The 16,585-nt window shown below is 55.3% G+C and overlaps 1 protein-coding gene across 2 annotated transcripts in view; it reads right to left on the bottom strand.

The window, feature by feature from the left end:
• Positions 1-2,353: 2,353 nt before the first annotated feature.
• The window catches only part of TMEM63B (transmembrane protein 63B), a 47,718-nt gene continuing 33,486 nt past the window's right edge, over positions 2,354-16,585 (bottom strand). For both annotated transcript variants that reach the window (XM_075748965.1, XM_075748964.1), the window contains 20 exons: positions 15,013-15,103; positions 14,175-14,212; positions 13,251-13,393; positions 12,930-12,981; positions 12,549-12,657; positions 11,959-12,029; positions 11,076-11,156; positions 10,839-10,962; positions 10,622-10,755; positions 10,330-10,467; positions 9,912-10,065; positions 9,539-9,645; positions 8,651-8,737; positions 7,187-7,252; positions 6,885-7,047; positions 6,622-6,727; positions 6,323-6,490; positions 6,067-6,182; positions 5,752-5,832; positions 2,354-4,811 (listed from right to left, as the gene is read on the bottom strand). In XM_075748965.1, the coding sequence (XP_075605080.1) occupies positions 4,647-4,811; positions 5,752-5,832; positions 6,067-6,182; positions 6,323-6,490; positions 6,622-6,727; positions 6,885-7,047; positions 7,187-7,252; positions 8,651-8,737; positions 9,539-9,645; positions 9,912-10,065; positions 10,330-10,467; positions 10,622-10,755; positions 10,839-10,962; positions 11,076-11,156; positions 11,959-12,029; positions 12,549-12,657; positions 12,930-12,981; positions 13,251-13,393; positions 14,175-14,212; positions 15,013-15,103 (2,194 nt within the window). In that variant the 3' untranslated portion in view covers positions 2,354-4,646. The remainder of the gene's footprint in view (positions 4,812-5,751; positions 5,833-6,066; positions 6,183-6,322; positions 6,491-6,621; positions 6,728-6,884; positions 7,048-7,186; positions 7,253-8,650; positions 8,738-9,538; positions 9,646-9,911; positions 10,066-10,329; positions 10,468-10,621; positions 10,756-10,838; positions 10,963-11,075; positions 11,157-11,958; positions 12,030-12,548; positions 12,658-12,929; positions 12,982-13,250; positions 13,394-14,174; positions 14,213-15,012; positions 15,104-16,585) is intronic.

The following is a 16,585-nucleotide window of genomic DNA, read 5'->3' as shown; positions in this document are numbered from 1 at the left end:
GGCAGGGCCCACCCCGAGCAGGTCCCACTGCCCCGGAGCTTCCTGCAGTGGGTCTGCCTGTGCATGCCCTCTGTGACTCATGGCGCGGCTATGCCGGGTGGTGCCGTTGCCAGCAGGCATGGCCACAGCTGGGCTCGGCCTTGCACTGTGCAACCTGTTAATGGCACAACATGGCTTTGCCTGGCAAGGCCCAGTTTGGACTGGCACAGCTTGGCCTGGTGTGGCTTAGCCCAGCATGGCTTGACTTGGCCTGCCATGACCAGCTCAGCCCAGTCCTGTTTGGCATGGCCCACCCCTGCCCCAGCTCCAGGAGGAAGCTCTGCATTGCCATCCTTCTAGTGCCAGCACTGAATTTGGTGATCCCAAAGGGTGTCACCAACTGCAGGGTTCCTTCTCCTCCCCTCACAGGATTAGGCAGGAGCTCTGTTGTACCTCAGGAAAGTCAGCTGTGAAAGCAGCTTTAAAGGCCACCAAAGAGTAATGAACTAAGACAGGAATGGGAGAACGGGGTCACAACAAGGACAGGCACTATCCTGGGTGGATCTGAGCGGGCAGGGTGCTCGGTGGTGGTCAAAGCCTGAGGAAAAGTTGGTGGAGCTGTTTGGGTACAAGCCTGAAGCAGGAACAGGCTGCAGCCAGGGAGGCTGTGCCCATACCACCTCACTGCAGGAGCTGGCATGCAGCTGCTCCCCCTGGGCCTTTCCAGAGCACCTGCTCTCTAACCCACCCCACCTCGTCCCAGGGGGAAAACTTGCTAAGCAGGGAGCAGGTTGCATACAGGCCAGGAGCTGTGTCCCTTGCCTGAGGGAAGGGCAACCAGGACATTCAAAACCAGCTGTAGCATGGTCCTGCTGCCACACCCACAAAGGAACAATCTGGCCCTGGCCAGGACCCACCGGAGCTGCCCTGTCCCCATCCCCACCACAGGCAGCTTGTTCTGCCTCCCCAGCACAGAGGAGGCTTTGGAGTGCCCTGCTCCGGGGCACTGCAGCGACCGTTCCATCTTATCCTCAGCCAGAAGGCAGCTGTGTCATTGCCCACAGGCCGGAAAAGCAGGGAGTCCCCGCTGCGGTCACCAGCCAGCTCTGCACCGAGCTGCAGGCAGCAGCATGCTCTCAGATATGAGATGCAAGGGCTTGTTCCTGCTTTGGGCTTGTACCCAAACAGCTCTGCCAGCTTTTCCTCAGGCTTTGACCACCACCAAGCACCCTGCCCGCTCAGATCCACCCAGGACAGTGCCTGTCCTTGTTGTGACCCCGTTCTCCCATTCATCTCTTACCTCATTACCCTTCGCCAACCTTTAAAGCCACTTTCACAGCTGACTTTCCTGAGGTACAACAGAGCTCCTGCCTAATCCTGTTAACACAGGCTGTCTCATGTGCTGCCCCTTGTGCTTGGGAACAGTTTCTGTCAAACACCTGCACAAATACCTGCACAAGTTCCTTGTTCCCTTCCCTCAAGTTTCCCTTTGCAGCAATGCCTCCAGGGACTTGGCAGCAGGCACCATGCTGTTGGACTTTGGTTCTCTTTGTGTCCAAGGCATTGCTTCTTCCCAGTCCTTTGGCTGCGGGCTGCCAGGGGAAGGAGAGCTTTTTGTTCCCTCCTCACGCCATGCTGCTGGCATGTGAAGCCACAGAGCCTGAGCACCGCAAGGGGGGAATGGAGGTGGGTGGCTGAGGTTGCCCAGCTGTCTCTGAGGCCTGCCCCACACATTGTGTTGTGCCATCCTCCAAGAAACAGCCACTGGACACAAATCAATGAGCACACTTGGCAGCAGCTGCCTGGGAACCACCCCTGCTCCAGCCTGCACCAAGGAGCAGCAGGGAGCAGTCCTGCTTGCTGCCTCCCCCTTTGCATCATATGGCCAGAAAGTGCTCACAGCCAAACCGCACTCCAGGTGTCACGCACCCCCTCACCCTTTTGCTGTCCACCCAAACCAGGCTAGGAGACTGGTCCCTGGATGGAGATGGCAGGAGTGGCCATGTAAATCACTACTGGGACAGTAGGGTGGACTGACATCTGCCACCAAGGCTATCAGCAAAGCTCTCTTCCCATTCCCAAAGCATCCCAGCCCCAGTGCACACAGCTCACCATTCACCTGCTCTTAGCAGCAAAGCCTCTGATGCCTCTGCAAGCCAGAGGGAAAGCCTGCTCAGGCTGGGAGAGCCTGTGAACCACAGCTGGGTTCCCAGCAGCAGGGCAGGGCTTGTGCTCACACAGGAGGAGCACGCAACCCCCCACTCCTCCTTTAGCACCACGCATGCTCCTGCATCCCTGCCGCAGCTGAGGTCCTCCCCTCCCAGGTCCCAGCCCCCAACCCACTCCACAAAGAAAAGACTGCAAGAACAATAGCTCATTTTTTTCCTTTTTTCTTTTGTACACAAATATATACAGGGTATTATACACATCTCTACACAGACAGTGCCACTCAGAACACACAGCTCTCTGCAGGTAGAGCCCTGACAGCCACAGAGGCAGCCAGGGCCACAGCCATACCTACAGAGACTGGAGCATCCCAGCCCGCCTGCTGGACTGGGGACAAGGGCAGTAGGTGGGTGCAAGAACAGGGAAGCAGGATCAACATCCTCCTCACCCCAGGCTGGGAGCAGACTGGGAGCTCTCAGCTCACATGCTCATTTCATTTCTAGCCCATCCCTGGAGGGGACAGGTGATGCTCACTGTGCCCCCCCCCCGCACCCACATGAGCCCTGGGAGCCAGGGTGGCCTGCCCTCCCCGTGCATCAAAGACCCACATCTCTTCCCCTCTGTCCCCCCTTTCCTCCATCTCCAGGATTCCTATAGAGAGGTGTACAGGAAGTCAGCTATGTCCTCCCCAGAACAGCCCCTTGCCTGCTCCATGTCTCTGGCTCCCCTCCTCTAACGGGGGCAAAGGAGAGAAAAGCCATGGGATGTGACCACCCTTCCCTGGAGCAGAGCTGGGCAGGGCTGACACTTCACTTGTTCAGGTCTATTAAAGTGCTTGGAGCTCCAGGGCCAGCACAGGTGATTGAAAAGGTAAATGACTGTCCCCTTCCACCCAGCCCCATCAGACTCTGGAAGGCACGGCCCCAGCAAGCCAGAGCAGCACCCACAGATGACAGGCAAACGGAGGGTGGTAGTGTCTGCAATGAGCACCAAACAGGATGGTGGCAAGGGGTTGAGGGAAATAAATATAGCTCAAGAGCAGGGAGATTTTTTTTTCCTTTACATTTTACACAAGGAGAGGGAGGAAGCAACTGAGGGCAACTGATCCTGACCAGAAGCCTCCTCACAAAGAGCCTTCAGACAGGGTCAGACCTCCCTGTGGATGCCAGAGGTTCCAGTCCACCTCTCCCACCCATCCTTGTCCCCTCACCACCTCTGGAATACAGCTGTCACCAGGGAGGGGGCAGAGATAGGGGAGGAACAGCCCCCCCCTCTCAGATTGGGTGATGCCGGAGGAGCCTACACCCAGCTGGGGCAGGTGAAGAAAGCCAGCACAGCCCCACGAGGTTTTAGTGCTCCTGAAGATGGTGAGCTTGCTTGGAGAGGGCTCCCAGGGGCTGCTCTCCCAGGAATCCCTCCCTGCCCTATTGCCTCACCTGGGGGCAGACCCTGTGGCAGCTCAGGGAAGGCAGCTCATGGGGCCCTGTCGCAACCAGGCAGTGCTGACCCCACGGGATGCTGACCCTTTCTCCCCTCTCCCTAGCACCCAGGAGACCCCCACAGCACAGCCCCCTCATCCCCAGGCCTGACCCTGCTGTGCAGCCACAGGGCAGCAAAGGGGGTCATGGTACCACACGGGGGTCAGAGATTGATTTGTGTTTGAAAGGGGAGTAAAATGTGCAAAAGAAATGCCACCTAAAATGATGCTGCAATCCCGGGGGAAGAGGGGACAGGACCTGGGGGAGAGGCTGCCTGCGCCTCCTCCTGCCCATGAGAAATGACCTCAGCACCCCTCACCCTGCAAGGGGCTGCCCAGCTCATGCCAACCCTGCACGCCTCTTCCCCAGTGTGACGCCACCCCTGACCACAAGGCCAGGCTGTCGCCTTCCCCATGGGGAACAGAGGAAAGCCTCTGCCACCAGCCCCTGTGCCCGGCCCAGCTCCTGGATGCTGCAAGGGGTTGAGAAAGGGCACGTGCAGGCAGGGGGAGAAGATGCAACAAAAGCCACCCCCCTCCCTAAATGGGGCTTCCAATACACTGACTAAAGCTTTTTATCACCTTCCTGTAAATCTAATAAGTTATTAGCATTTCTTGCCAGGAGGACAGGGGACAGAGGGGCCTGTTGAGAAGACCCCAAAAGGTTCCCCTTGCGCCCCCTCCCCACAAAGCACCCAGCCTTCCTCCTCCCTGCAGGTCCAGAGCAGCACCGCTGGGGTCACAGTCCCCCTCCTCCCCAGCCCCCAGGGTGCTGGGGTCTGGGGACACGTTAAAGAAGGTAGCTAGTAAAGAGCATGCCCGCCAAGCTGCCGGGCCAGCGCAGGGGTGGAGGAGCAGGGAAATGGAGAGCTTGTGGCAGGGCCCCTGCCCTCACTGAAGGCAGCGGCCCCGGTGGGGGCGGGCGAGGGCAGTGGCCAGCACCCTCAGGTGCCTCTCCCTAGGTCTCCATGCTCACAGCCTGCCCCGCTCCTGGGCCTCCTTCCCCTCCCATCCTCCGAGGTCCCTACTGGTGGATCTCGTTCTCTATCAGGCTGTCCTCACACGACTGGAAATCTGTGTCATTCATGCCATCCGCATTGATGAGCTCCTCGTCCTGCGACCCCTGTTCCTCCGACTCTGTTGCTTCGCCCTCCGGCGAGGAGTCCTGCAGCACTTGGGCGATGTACTTCTGCCAGGGCCAGGCATGGGGAGGGCGAGGGATGGGGAAGAGAGTAGAAACACGCGTGAGGCTGGGGGGCTTCTCATGGCAGCAGAGGACAACACACAAAGCGCCATGCAACAGGTTGATCATGGGGATATGCTGGGAGGGTGAGGAAGGGTCCAGACTCCACGGGATGTACTGGGGGAGGGGGTAAAAGCAAGGCTGGCTTGGCCCTGCAACAGTGGATGTACCAAACCCCAGCATCCTGGGACAGGCAGCAACCCCAGGAAGTCAGGGCTAGGAGAGCATGGGGCTTCTCAGCTCTTTGGAACCCATGTGGACTGGAAGGCTGTGCTCCTTTTTCTGCTGGTGGAGGCAGGAGGGTCTGCCTTACCCCATCTCTGCATGTACCCCTGAACAGCTCTGCACAGACCCCAACTAAAAAAAAAATAAAAATCTCACGGTGGAAGGAAGCAGCTGGAATGAGCCAGTGAGCCCAGGAGAGGTTCAGAAAACTGACTCTGGGATCTCAGAGAGCTGGGTAGGGGAGGGGAAAGTCCCCAAAGCACTTTCATGGCCTTCAAGGCAATGCCCACAGAGACCCCCCTGCATTGTCACTAGACCAGCCCAGTGGGTGACAGCCCTTGCTGACAGGCAAGCGTGCAAAGATGCAGAACAGGAAGGGAGACTGACCCAGCTGGATTCACTGTCCCAGCTGAGAGGCAGAAAATACATGCAGTGTCTGAGGAGCAGTGGAAAAGGGTTTTGTGTGTGTGGGGTGCTACACTTCACCCAGCTCAGGCGAGGGGCACAGCACTCAACACTTGCCTCTCACCCTCACTGGGAGACTATGTCTGCTGCCTCAGAGAGGTGAGGAGTGAGGTGCTCGGACAGGGAGTTACACCTCCCCCTTCCCAAACCCAGGTAAGGAGCACGCCGGGACACAGAGGTGGGGACAGGGACTCACAGCTGATTTGGGTGCCGGCAGACTGGTGGCAGGTCTCCCGTTCTGCCTGTTTTCTGTGGTGTCCACCTCTGTATGGTCAATCTGGAGACAAAAGGAAAAATTAAGATACTGCCAGGGCAACACGCTTGCTGTCCCACCACAGGAGCAGCATACAGGCAGCAGGAACAGCCTTGGGACTGTCCCCTCCATGAAGCCAGGGTTGATAGACTCTGCCTGGGAGCAATCTGAGGCCCTCCCAGAGCCCCCACTGTTTTGTTGCTGAGCTGTGCTCCCAAGGAGAAGGGTCCCGCACCCCCACCCAGTACTATGCCTCACCTTGTAGTTGTGAGCGCTGAGGTATTTGAAGTGCCCAAAGCAGACGTGACACAGGCAGATCACAATGGTGATCACGAGGACCACAAAGGTGAACATGGAAGTGGGGGCCAGGAACCCTGGGGCAAAGGAAAACCAAAGTGGCAGTGTCCGAGGGACCGTGACCGTGCGCTGTGGCTGGGGGCTGCCAGGACCACAGCCTGGCCCAGGAAGCAGCTCTGTAGGAGGCCAGGGGCTGGCATCCCAACCCAGTGCTCACCTGTGCGCATGGTGGAAAAGAAGAGAAGCCAGAAGAGACAGAGGATGGGGGCTGCCACCACCTGGTTCACAGCCCCTGAATGGATCTTCTTGTCCAGCTTGGCAGGCAGATAAGCATAATACAGGTTGTATCGGTCCACCAGGTGCTTAAGCAGCATGTACATGAGCCCTGGGAAAAGGGGAGGATGCCAGCAGAGCGAGGAATCAGCCTCTTTCCCAGTACTTCCCCCACCCTTCTTGCCTCCCCACCTTGAGCCATCCCCAACCTCTGACACGGAGAGGCAGAGGGGGATCATTTACCAAAAGGGACGATGATGGGGCAGGTGATGCTGTATGTCATGACCACAGTGAAGACACACATCATCCAGGCGTAAGCAGCCCCAAACTGGAACTCGTAGGCCTGGTGCTGCAAAAGGGAACACAGACCCATCAGCACGACCCCGGGAGCTGAGCAGGGGTGTGTGACACACCCAGATGTACACACAGCATCGGGCAAGCCCCATCGGGGCCCAATCGCAGCACTCCCATGCCTGGGTGGAGGCCACCTCAGCCCCGCTACATACTCGTTTGACATTCCTCCGTTCGGCGGCCGAGCGGGCCAGGCAGAGGCGTATCATGTACATGAGCAAGCCGGGGATGCGCAGCAGGTCCATGGCGTTCCCGATGAAGGCAGAGGCGATGACATAGTTGACAAAGAAGGCCCCGTTGTCTGGCAGGAACACACACCTGGGGAGATGCAGCAAGAACAGGCTGCAGGAGATGCTCCCCCCTTGCAGGGCAGCAGCCAGGAGCCCCCGGTACCTTTGGATGCCAATATGAACCTCCCCCCATTGCAAAGAGGGGCCTTCTGCCCAGCTCCACTTACTCAAATCGCACAGCAGCTTCGGCGAGGAATTTTTTGTCAAACAACCAGCGGAAAAACACATCCAAGCTGTGGGGGGGAAGGGGGCAAGAAAAGAGGAACAGTCAGAAGCAGCAACAGACAGATATGCACAGGCAAATATGTGGAAGCTGCTATAGAAGGACCCAAAGCTTTGACCATAGAGTGTTTTGTTCCGTGTGGGGATGTGTCACCAGCAATTATGTAAATCAGACACTGGGAAAAACAGTGCAGCACCCAAAAAGGGATGTAAAGCATCCCACCCTCATGTGCGCCGTTCTCTCTTTGCCCTGATCCTGTCAGTATTTTCCTCACCCCTCTGGGCACAACATCCACACAAGGAACAGGTGACTGACTCTACAGAAAAAACTAGTTAGGTACAAGGTACCCTCCAACACAGAGATAAAAAAAAAAAAAGAAAAAGAATCCCTTAGGAGAAACAAATCCCATTTTCCTCAATTCTGATTTTTTGATATAAAACTGTCCAATCCTCTGACACCTTGGGTACTGGTGGAGTACAGAGCTCCAGAGGCAACAGCAGGAGGGACTGAGTTCTCTGAAGGAAGCATGGTCTGTTTAATGGTATCTGGTCAAAATGCAAATGTTCCAAGAGCATTCACCTGCCTAGGTTGTAAGGTTATGTGCAACAAGACATTTCTAATTTGGCTGGGAAACATTGCTGTAGTCACTCATCTTTCTGCCTCTATCAGAGGACTTGTCTATTCTCAGGAGCTGCCTCACTTCACCACTGAGGGGTTGTATCCTGAATTTAAGGGCGTGTAGAACCCCCATCCTACAACATGTAAGTAACTCTCTACCACAGTGAGGATCTCCTGTCCCACACCTGCCCCCCAGTTTTTCCTTCCTCACTGTTTCCCTAGTCAGTCATTGTTCAGCGCTGGGAGCCCATGCTGATGGCTGGCAGCTGATGTACCATTGTTTGCCACAGGGCATTTCTATAACCCCTGCAAGAAGATTTGGGGCTCACATCCAAACCGATGAGCATTGCTGCAGCCTACACATAACTATCCCACCCCTCCAAGCAGTGCAACATACTCAGTTCTGGCTCAAACTGGGAATTCACTAGTTTTGAGCAAAATTCAGAGTGTGCACTGAGCACAGAGGTGGGGAGTGCCTCCTTCACCAGCAGACCTCAAGCAGACTTTTCACATGCATCCATCAACTGTGTCAGTTTTTGCTGCATTATTTGTAACACCATAACAGATATCAATGCATCTGCAGATTGATTCAATAAGCTCCTAGAGAGCCAGCCAGATATGGTCTGTCCTGTGACCCCAACCAGACCAACCACCACCTTCCCAAGGAGATAGCAGCTAGGGCACCTGTGTAGCAGGGAAAGGGTGCAGCGTAGGAGAACAACTGGGGTGCATCTCAAACCTCCACATGCTCCAGGTCTCTGCACTTGCTTTCCCTTCTTACCACCCCTACCTGCTCAGGCCCAGCGATGGCAGCAGCAAGACCATGAAGATGAGGAAGGTGTAACATTTGTGCATGGTCGTCCTGTTCTCTCCAGACCTGAGGGCAGAGAGGAGGATGTTAACCTTTCACTGTCACCCTGCCAGCCCCAGGAGTGGTGCCCCCACCACTTTCTCATCAGAAAGCACTTCCCAGCATCTAATCTGAATGCCGCCCTGTCCACCACTGGTACGTTAATATGCCCCCTTTCCCTCCAGTGTGTCTGAGGTCTGTCTTGAGTCCTAATTCCTTCCCCCTTGTCTCACAGGCCCTCCTAGCCCTTGTATCTTTAGAGGATTCTCTATAATCACCTCTCTTGACCTGCAATTCTCAGTGCTGGCGATATCCTCCCTATCAGTCTTTGCAACACAGAGCAGAAAACAAAGCTTTCATCGGACGTCCTGTGGGGAACGTGCCTCACAAGCAGCACATTTCTAGTACTTTTCACTTCAAACATTTTCCCTATGGCCAGAAACCATAGCAGCTAAGGTGACTTTCCCTTGGAAAAGCTATGACACACACAGGTACAGGCACATCACCCCTGCCTGCTCACCTGAGCCAAGACTTTCATCACTACTAGCATTTCTCACAGCCCCAACTCCTCCCAGCTTTCTTCTTCTTGTAGACCTACGTCAAGCTCTGCTCGAGACAACCATGCTGCACAACAGCAGCTAATTGTTGGCAGAACAGCTGTCCGTGGCAGACCCCAGGTGTCCAAGAGGTGCAACATAACACCATGCTTGGAGCAGAAGACATAAGTTCAAGCAGAAGGATCCAGCCAGGAGCTTTACATCAGTGAGAAGTGTCTAGTGGCCAGGCAGCACAGTGGTATGACTAAGAACAGGTGCTGGCTGTCCTTACCTGGTCCAGTGCGCTTCAAAGAAGGCAGAGTAATACACGATGGTGGGCAGCAGAGCAGAGAAGCACCACAGCAGCAGGGTAGGGAAGAACTGGGTGATGATAGGGTTCTGCAATGAGGCAGAGAAGAGACCATGTGTTATACATGCGGCACCTCTGGTCCCAGCTATAGATACAGTTGCCTTTGCTGACGCTGAGTCCCCAGCACTGCAGCTGCCACTGCGCCCTGGCTAGTCTCAGCACCTCCCTTGTGGTCAGGCTCACAGGACCTGGGGACCACTGACAATCTCTCTCCCTATCCCCTCCCTTGCAGGGGCTGTTGTGCCTCAGGGTGGTTCCTTGCTACCCATCCTGCACCCGTCTCCACAGGCCTTACATTGAGGTACTCCACAGGCTTGGTGACGTTGAACTTGTCCATAGTGGTGATGATGATAGCAGGGGTGGTGAGGAAGAAGAGGAGGATGAAGAGGACCACATTGATCACGAGGCAGCGGATCCACCAGATGAAGCCCCGGATGGAGAGGTGTTCCCTGGGAGGGGGAAGAAGGGGATCAGGATGGCTGCATGGGGGAGAAGGGCAGGTCTGGGGCCTCATGTTCACACCATGGCCCAACCCCACAAAAAGCATTTGGGGCACCAGCCCAAGGCTTTCCTCCTTCAAGTCAGACCAGACGTCTAGCTCAGCCAGGCTGGGCTTCAGTGAGAACAACTCATTCAGTTACCAGAGGAGCAGATGGGGAGGGAGCACCCCTTTCCCATCAGCAGGGCCTCCTGAGCCCCACAGAGCTACTCACCAGTAGATGTTCTGTGGGTCAGGGGCATAGCTGACGGTCCAGTTGGAGACATGGAGAGACTCACTGCAGGAGGAGGCCCTGGGCTCCCCATGGCATGCACAGCCCTGGCACTTACAAGCGTTGAAATCTTTGAGGATTCTGGAGAAGAAGAGAAAGAGGGAGATGCTGACGCAGAGGGCTGGCAGGGACAAGCTTATCGGGATGCCTTAGTGCTGGCATAGCTCTGATTTAAGGCAAGAGCTAGGACAAGTCACCTTCCTGGGGAGGACAGGACAGGACCCTCTGCACTCACATGGCTGTGATGGTCTCATTGTGGAAAGTGACAAAGGCCATCCCCAAAGGCTTTTCGTTCACCTTCTCCTTCTCCCGCTTGTAGTCATCTTTGAGCTTCTCCTCCAGCTTGGTATAGTACTCGATGGCCTCCACCTGGGCAGGGGGACAGAGGGTCAGAGCAGAGACCTGGGGACCCAAGCCCCCACATGCCCCACCACCTCCAGCTCTCCCCCCACCTCCTCGCAGCCCCTGATGACACAGCAGCACAGGTGGCCACAGGGCTTGGGGTTGATCATGGATGGAGTGTTCTCCTTGCTCTGCAGGTTGGTGAAGTAGATTCGCCCACGCTCAGCTTTCTTCCTGGAAGAGAAGGGAAGAAAGAGGGCAGCTCAGAAAAGCTCCAGTGGCACCAGACTCGAGGGGGAGCCCGCAGCCCCTGCACACCCTGTCCTCTCTCCCAAACCAGGGGTTACCTCTCCGCGTCAAGGAACATCAGCCGGGCCACATCATAGCAGGGACGAGCCTCCAGGACGGTGCAGTTGGCATAAGCCTCCCTGCGGGCAGGAAGCACCAGTTCATTACACCTGACACCAAAGGCTGTACCCTCAAGCAAAGGCCACGCATCCAGGGCTTCTCTCCTGCCTTGGGCCAAGCGTCATGACACATAGCAAGAGCTTCCCTTATAGCAGAAGCAACACATGGGGCAAACGCTACATACTTCTGGGCTCTGGCGCAAGGATCCTTTTTGGACTTTTGCTCTGTGGCAGCAAGGCACCCCTCTGACCCCACACGCCCCCCTCTGCCTTCATGGGCTACAGGGCTTGGGGTCAGAAAGAAGTGGAAGGGTTCCCAAAGGGTAGAAAGCATTTCTCCTCTCCCCATGGTGCTTCTAAACATGGCCCTGACAGTCTGTTGAGGTCCTGATGGAAAAGGAATTTAATTTTTTTTTTATTAAAAAGAAAACCACACTTTTATACGAGGACTGTTGTGCTGCTGCTTCTGCCCACGTCACATTCCATAGTCACTGCTTGAGCGCCTCCTGCCTGCATCTTCTCTCTGAACTTCACTACATCTCAGGACATGCCCTGTCCACTACTTACCACGCTGACCCCCTATGGCTCTGCAAGGGATAGCTGGGCATATCCCAAGGCACAAAACCAAGGACACTATACATTCAGATAAAAATTTGTGCAGAAAAAAAAAGACAAGGAGATGCCCAAAATAAAAGTGTCCACTGATTTTGACTAGTTTTCTGCTCTCAATATATTATTTCCATTCCAGGTAACACTAGCACTACCCCAATAAAAACAGCCCTGTTACAAAGCAGACTTTAATTTGGGACACAGCGAAACTCACTCAAAATGCTTCTTGATCTTCTCTGGCTCAGCATATTTTGAGATCCCATTGATGAAGAGAGTTCGCTTAACCTGAAAGGAAGAAAAAAAGAAGAGGGCAGATAGGTGTTGATGGTGTGAAAGACCAGATTGCAGTAAAAACCCCCAAGGCCTGAGTCAGCGATGGGAAAGGGCAGCCTCATCACTTCTAGCATCCAGGGCTCCTGTCTCCTATGCTTCTGCTAGCTGTTGGCAACCTGGTGTGCTGCAGATTGACAGGCTAGGGGCTTATACTGCAGCTGCCTGAACAGAAACAGGGGGTACCCTTAAGAAACGAAGAAGGCAAAAGCAGCTGGAGCAACCTCTGAGGAAGACAATGGGTCCCTTGCACACATTCACCCAGTGCAGGCCTCTTGTGCTTCCCCACAGGCAATCAATCAGGGCTGCTGCCCTGGAGGAGATCTGCCTTCGGCCAGGAAGAATAAAAGAACAGCCAAAACAAGATAGCCCCAAATTGCTGTGGGAAGTGGGGTGCTCAGCACTCTCCAAGGCCACCTGACTTGACAGAAGGGCATGGGAAAGCGTGCCTGGGAGTGGCCAGATCCTGCTCACCAAGTCATCTTCTTTGTAGCGCATCTTGGAGGTGTGCCGGCGCATGCTGTACACTGTCAGCAGCAGGTACAGGAAGGCGAAAGATGTGTGCAGCCACAGCAGGTTATTCCTGTCACAAGGGAGACCACAAAGGTCAATGCAAGGTTGCCACTACAAGCCTGGCCCTGAAGGTGTGAGGCCACGAGCCGCATAACCGGCATGACACCCACATGCCTTACAACCAACTTCCAGGAGCTCAGCCTGGAAACTGGAGCAGGGACAGTAGCCTCACAGCAAGGGCAGAAATTCAGCCTTCAAGTAGGCAAGGCTCTCCAACAAATGGACATTTACAAAATACTCCCCAGAACCTCAATTATCCATCCCACCCCTGCCCACACATACCCAGAATTCAGATTAGCAATAGTTGTCCTCCCAAAGCTGTAGGCGTTGTTTTCTAGGGAAAAAGAGGCAGACACAAGCACGTTCGGTTATACTGGGTAGCACAGAGCACCACTGGGGTGGGCTATGGCAGGAATCTACCTGCAGAACACCCCAAAACCCAAGCTGCCCAGGATGACCCTCTGGATGCGCCATACCCAAAGTGGGACAGCAGCCAGGGTTTGTCTGTGTTAGTCCTGTCCTGCCCTCCACTGCTCCCCAGTAGTCTGGGACAGGGTGTTGAAAGTACCTCTCCCAGTACAGCCAAAGGCTCCCTGCTCTCACCTAGCAGGTCCCCTGAGAAGTTGACAGGTAACACGATGCCCACGGAGAGCACACCCACGGCCACCAGCAGCCCGATGATGTGCCTCTGGAAGGAGAGGTAGTGCACCGCATCACCCCCACACTTGTCCCGGATCTCGTCATCCCTGCCGGGGAGAGAAAGGCCATCAATCTTCTATATTCCCTCAAGTGCTGGAGAAAAGCACAGGGTCATGGCTGTCCTCCTGGTTTGAGCCCACACAGCACATCTGGTTCTGCCCTACAGAGCTGTGGCCAGGCCCCAGGGTTGGGAGCCCAGAACCCAGCCTTGAACCAGTCTAGACAGAAACCAGCCTGGGCAATGTTTACTGCAGCCCCACTCCCCGTGCCCCTGCCCTCTGCACGCCAGGACAGGCAGCTGGATACATATTAAGTCCCACCTACCTCGTACTCTTCTGATGGGCCTTGCCTACCCTGCTGAGATATGGGATGGCTGACACTATCCCCCAGCGCTCTGAAGCCAAGAAATGCTTAGGACACTACTCCTGAGCATCATCAGGCTGGGGATGTCTCCCTGCATGCTCCAGTCCCTCCTTTGTAGCCATTCCTCAGACAGCAGTGCCCCTAGCAGGAGCCCCAGGGAGAGGAGCATCTCTGTAGAGGAGCAGACAGTGTTCCTGAGATGGGACTGAGGCGGGGGAGACCTGGGCTAGGTGCTTTCCTCTGTCACAGACTCACTGTGTGACCTCAGTTTTGGCTTTCGGACTCATCTAGTCCTGTCTTTGCTTGTCCTCTCCAGAGGACACACTTTGCTTGTGTTCTTCAGAGAAGGGGCTGCAGCAAGGGCAGTGACTTCACACAGCTGTACTGTGCTGGGTGTCCTAACACCCCACACTGCTTCTCCTTCTTCCCCATGTGGGTTCCCCGTGCAGGTTCTAGGGCACTTACTTTATCCTGAAGATGGCTGTCAGCCAGGAGCAGAAACCCTGTGCAGAAAGAAGACAGGAGGGTCTTGCATCACTCTGTGTTCCCTTAACTCTGCTCCCTCCTTCAAAGGCTCAGGGGACCACGCTAGTGTCCTTGCACCTCCACAGACTTGGTTCAGGGCAGGACAGACCATGAGCATCCAGACATGCAGAGCCATGGATGGGCCAAGGTGAAGGAGATGACAGTGCTACTCCAACGGGCACAACACAGGCTGGACTCTGCCATGTGGCTGTCCCCTACCAACTGCCAGCTCAACCTCCTAGGCAATCCGTGGGCTCCTAACTAGCATGGAAACACTCCACAGCCTAGGGCAGAAAATTCATCATACAGGTACTTTAGCCATCATCCCAGACAAGAGGAGCTATGCAGGAACTGGGAAGTCAGGCTGGGCCAAGCCAGTGTTCCTCAAAGGACCCCTGGGGAGGAATGTTTCCTGAGAGCTTCAACCACCCATCCATCACACTCTGTTATGCTACTGAACTGTGCCTCCCCTTTAGAGAGGAAAACAGCAGTAGCTGTGTGTGGAGGAGCTGGCAAGTATGGTTTGTAATGCTGAGATGATAGGTTGGACAGATGTCCATTAAGCCGCAGGGATGTATAGCCTACTTATTTAAGCACATGCCTAGAAGCTGTGTAGTTTTCTCTCCCTGAGCTCTATACCATGCTCACACACTGCAAGGTGTGGGACCTAGGGCCTGGGGATGGACAGATAGTGTGTCTTCTGAAGAGCCCTTGGTTCAGACAAGCTGTGGGCCCCGGCCACTCAAAGGCAAGGTGTTTGACTCTTGCTGCTACTCACATTGTCCCTCTGGTCGAAGTCCACAGAGCTGGAGACAGAGGTGAGGCGCTCGTAGCGGTCATGGTTGTCGGAGTGCAGGGCAGAGGCTACACTAAAATGACAAGCGGGAGGCGAGGGAGAAAGTTAGAAGATGCAAGGAGGCAGCCTGGCCAGGAACCAAGAGCACCCAGAAGATCAGAGGTTAATTCAGGTCAATTTGCCCCAGGAGAGAAGTGAGATCAGAGCGCAGAGGGTAGTAGTAAGCAAAGACCTCAGACGGTGCCCTGAGCCCTGCAGCCATCACATGCTCAACCATGGATGCTACTGCTCAGCACCTTCTGAGAGGCACTCGTGTTATGTGGCTCCCCCCACAAGGAGGGGCTGGCAGCAGCTGCCACAGAGGAGAGATGAGGTCTGTTTAGTGCAAGGTTTAGACAGAGGAGAGGAGGTGTGAACCAGAGCATGCTGCAGCCCTTCTGGCTCTGGTGTGGCCACGAGGCGGCAGCTCCAGGGCTCCAGAGAGGTACTGGCAGTGGCTCCCATCCTGGAGGGCCTCACTTGCCTTAGGGAAGAGGAAGGCTGGGAGTCTGGTGGGCCATATTCCCATTAGACCAGTCCTCCCCACCCTTAATGCTTCAGCACAGGGAAACCCAGGAGAAGAACTGCAGCTGAGCCCCAGCAGCCATGCTGCCTGGAGCCAGGCTCAGTTCAGCCTGCTCCACAACCTCAGCTGTACCTCCCACCTGGAAATCCCTCCAGCAGGAGCAGGGCAGGCAGCTAGAAGTGAATGACTGCAGGCTAAAGGACAGGAAAGCAAGAGACATGAATATCCCAGACTGCTTTACTCCAGGTGTGGGCAGGTACCTAGATGAAGAACCTGCAGCAGAAGCATCCAAGGCAGACAACAGCTCCCACTATGAACGCAGGTGGCTAGCAAAGGAGACAAGAAAAAGGTCCAGAGACCTAAATTAAATAGCACTTGCAAGACGACAACAGCAGATCAGGACCTCAGAGGTGCAAGAAGAGATATGGCTGATCTGAAGGCTAGAAGCAAAGGAAAAAAACAGATGAAAACATGGTCTCCCTGTAACCGGTACAGGCTCAAGGAGAATCAGATGGACAAGAACCCCGAGAAGCAGCAGCTGAGAGATGTGCTAAAGATGAGTGGATGACACTATGGGAAGGAGAACAAGCGAAGACTCTTGTGGCCCTGCTGAAGGAAGGTGGATGAGACACAGGGCCTCCCCCAGAGCAGAGCAGCACCTGCTGAGTCCCTAGCTGGAAGCAACGGACAGAGGAAAGGAGATTAGCTGAAGGTCATGGGACTACAAGAGTGCAGGTTAGACAGCGGTGTGCAGCCTTGTGACTGTGAAGCCCAGCACCCTGCTCTGCTGGAAGGACAGAGCAAGCTTTGACCAAGCTCTCAGACCTTCAGCCCTTTAAAACCACAGAGGCCTTGCAGCTGGGGCGTAGGGAGTGAGGGTGAATTTCTGCTGTTCGCAGCTCCGAGGAGAGCCCAGCACAATGACACGGTGTGCTTTTGGCTCTGTGGTACTGGAAAAGCAGAGAGCAGAGCAGCACTGAAGGGACAACT

This window comes from Balearica regulorum, chromosome 3 (assembly GCF_011004875.1).
Source record: "Balearica regulorum gibbericeps isolate bBalReg1 chromosome 3, bBalReg1.pri, whole genome shotgun sequence".
In the NCBI taxonomy this organism is placed as follows: domain Eukaryota; kingdom Metazoa; phylum Chordata; class Aves; order Gruiformes; family Gruidae; genus Balearica; species Balearica regulorum.
Note: the sequence above shows the minus strand (reverse complement) of the source record. Positions and strands in the feature narration are given on the sequence as shown.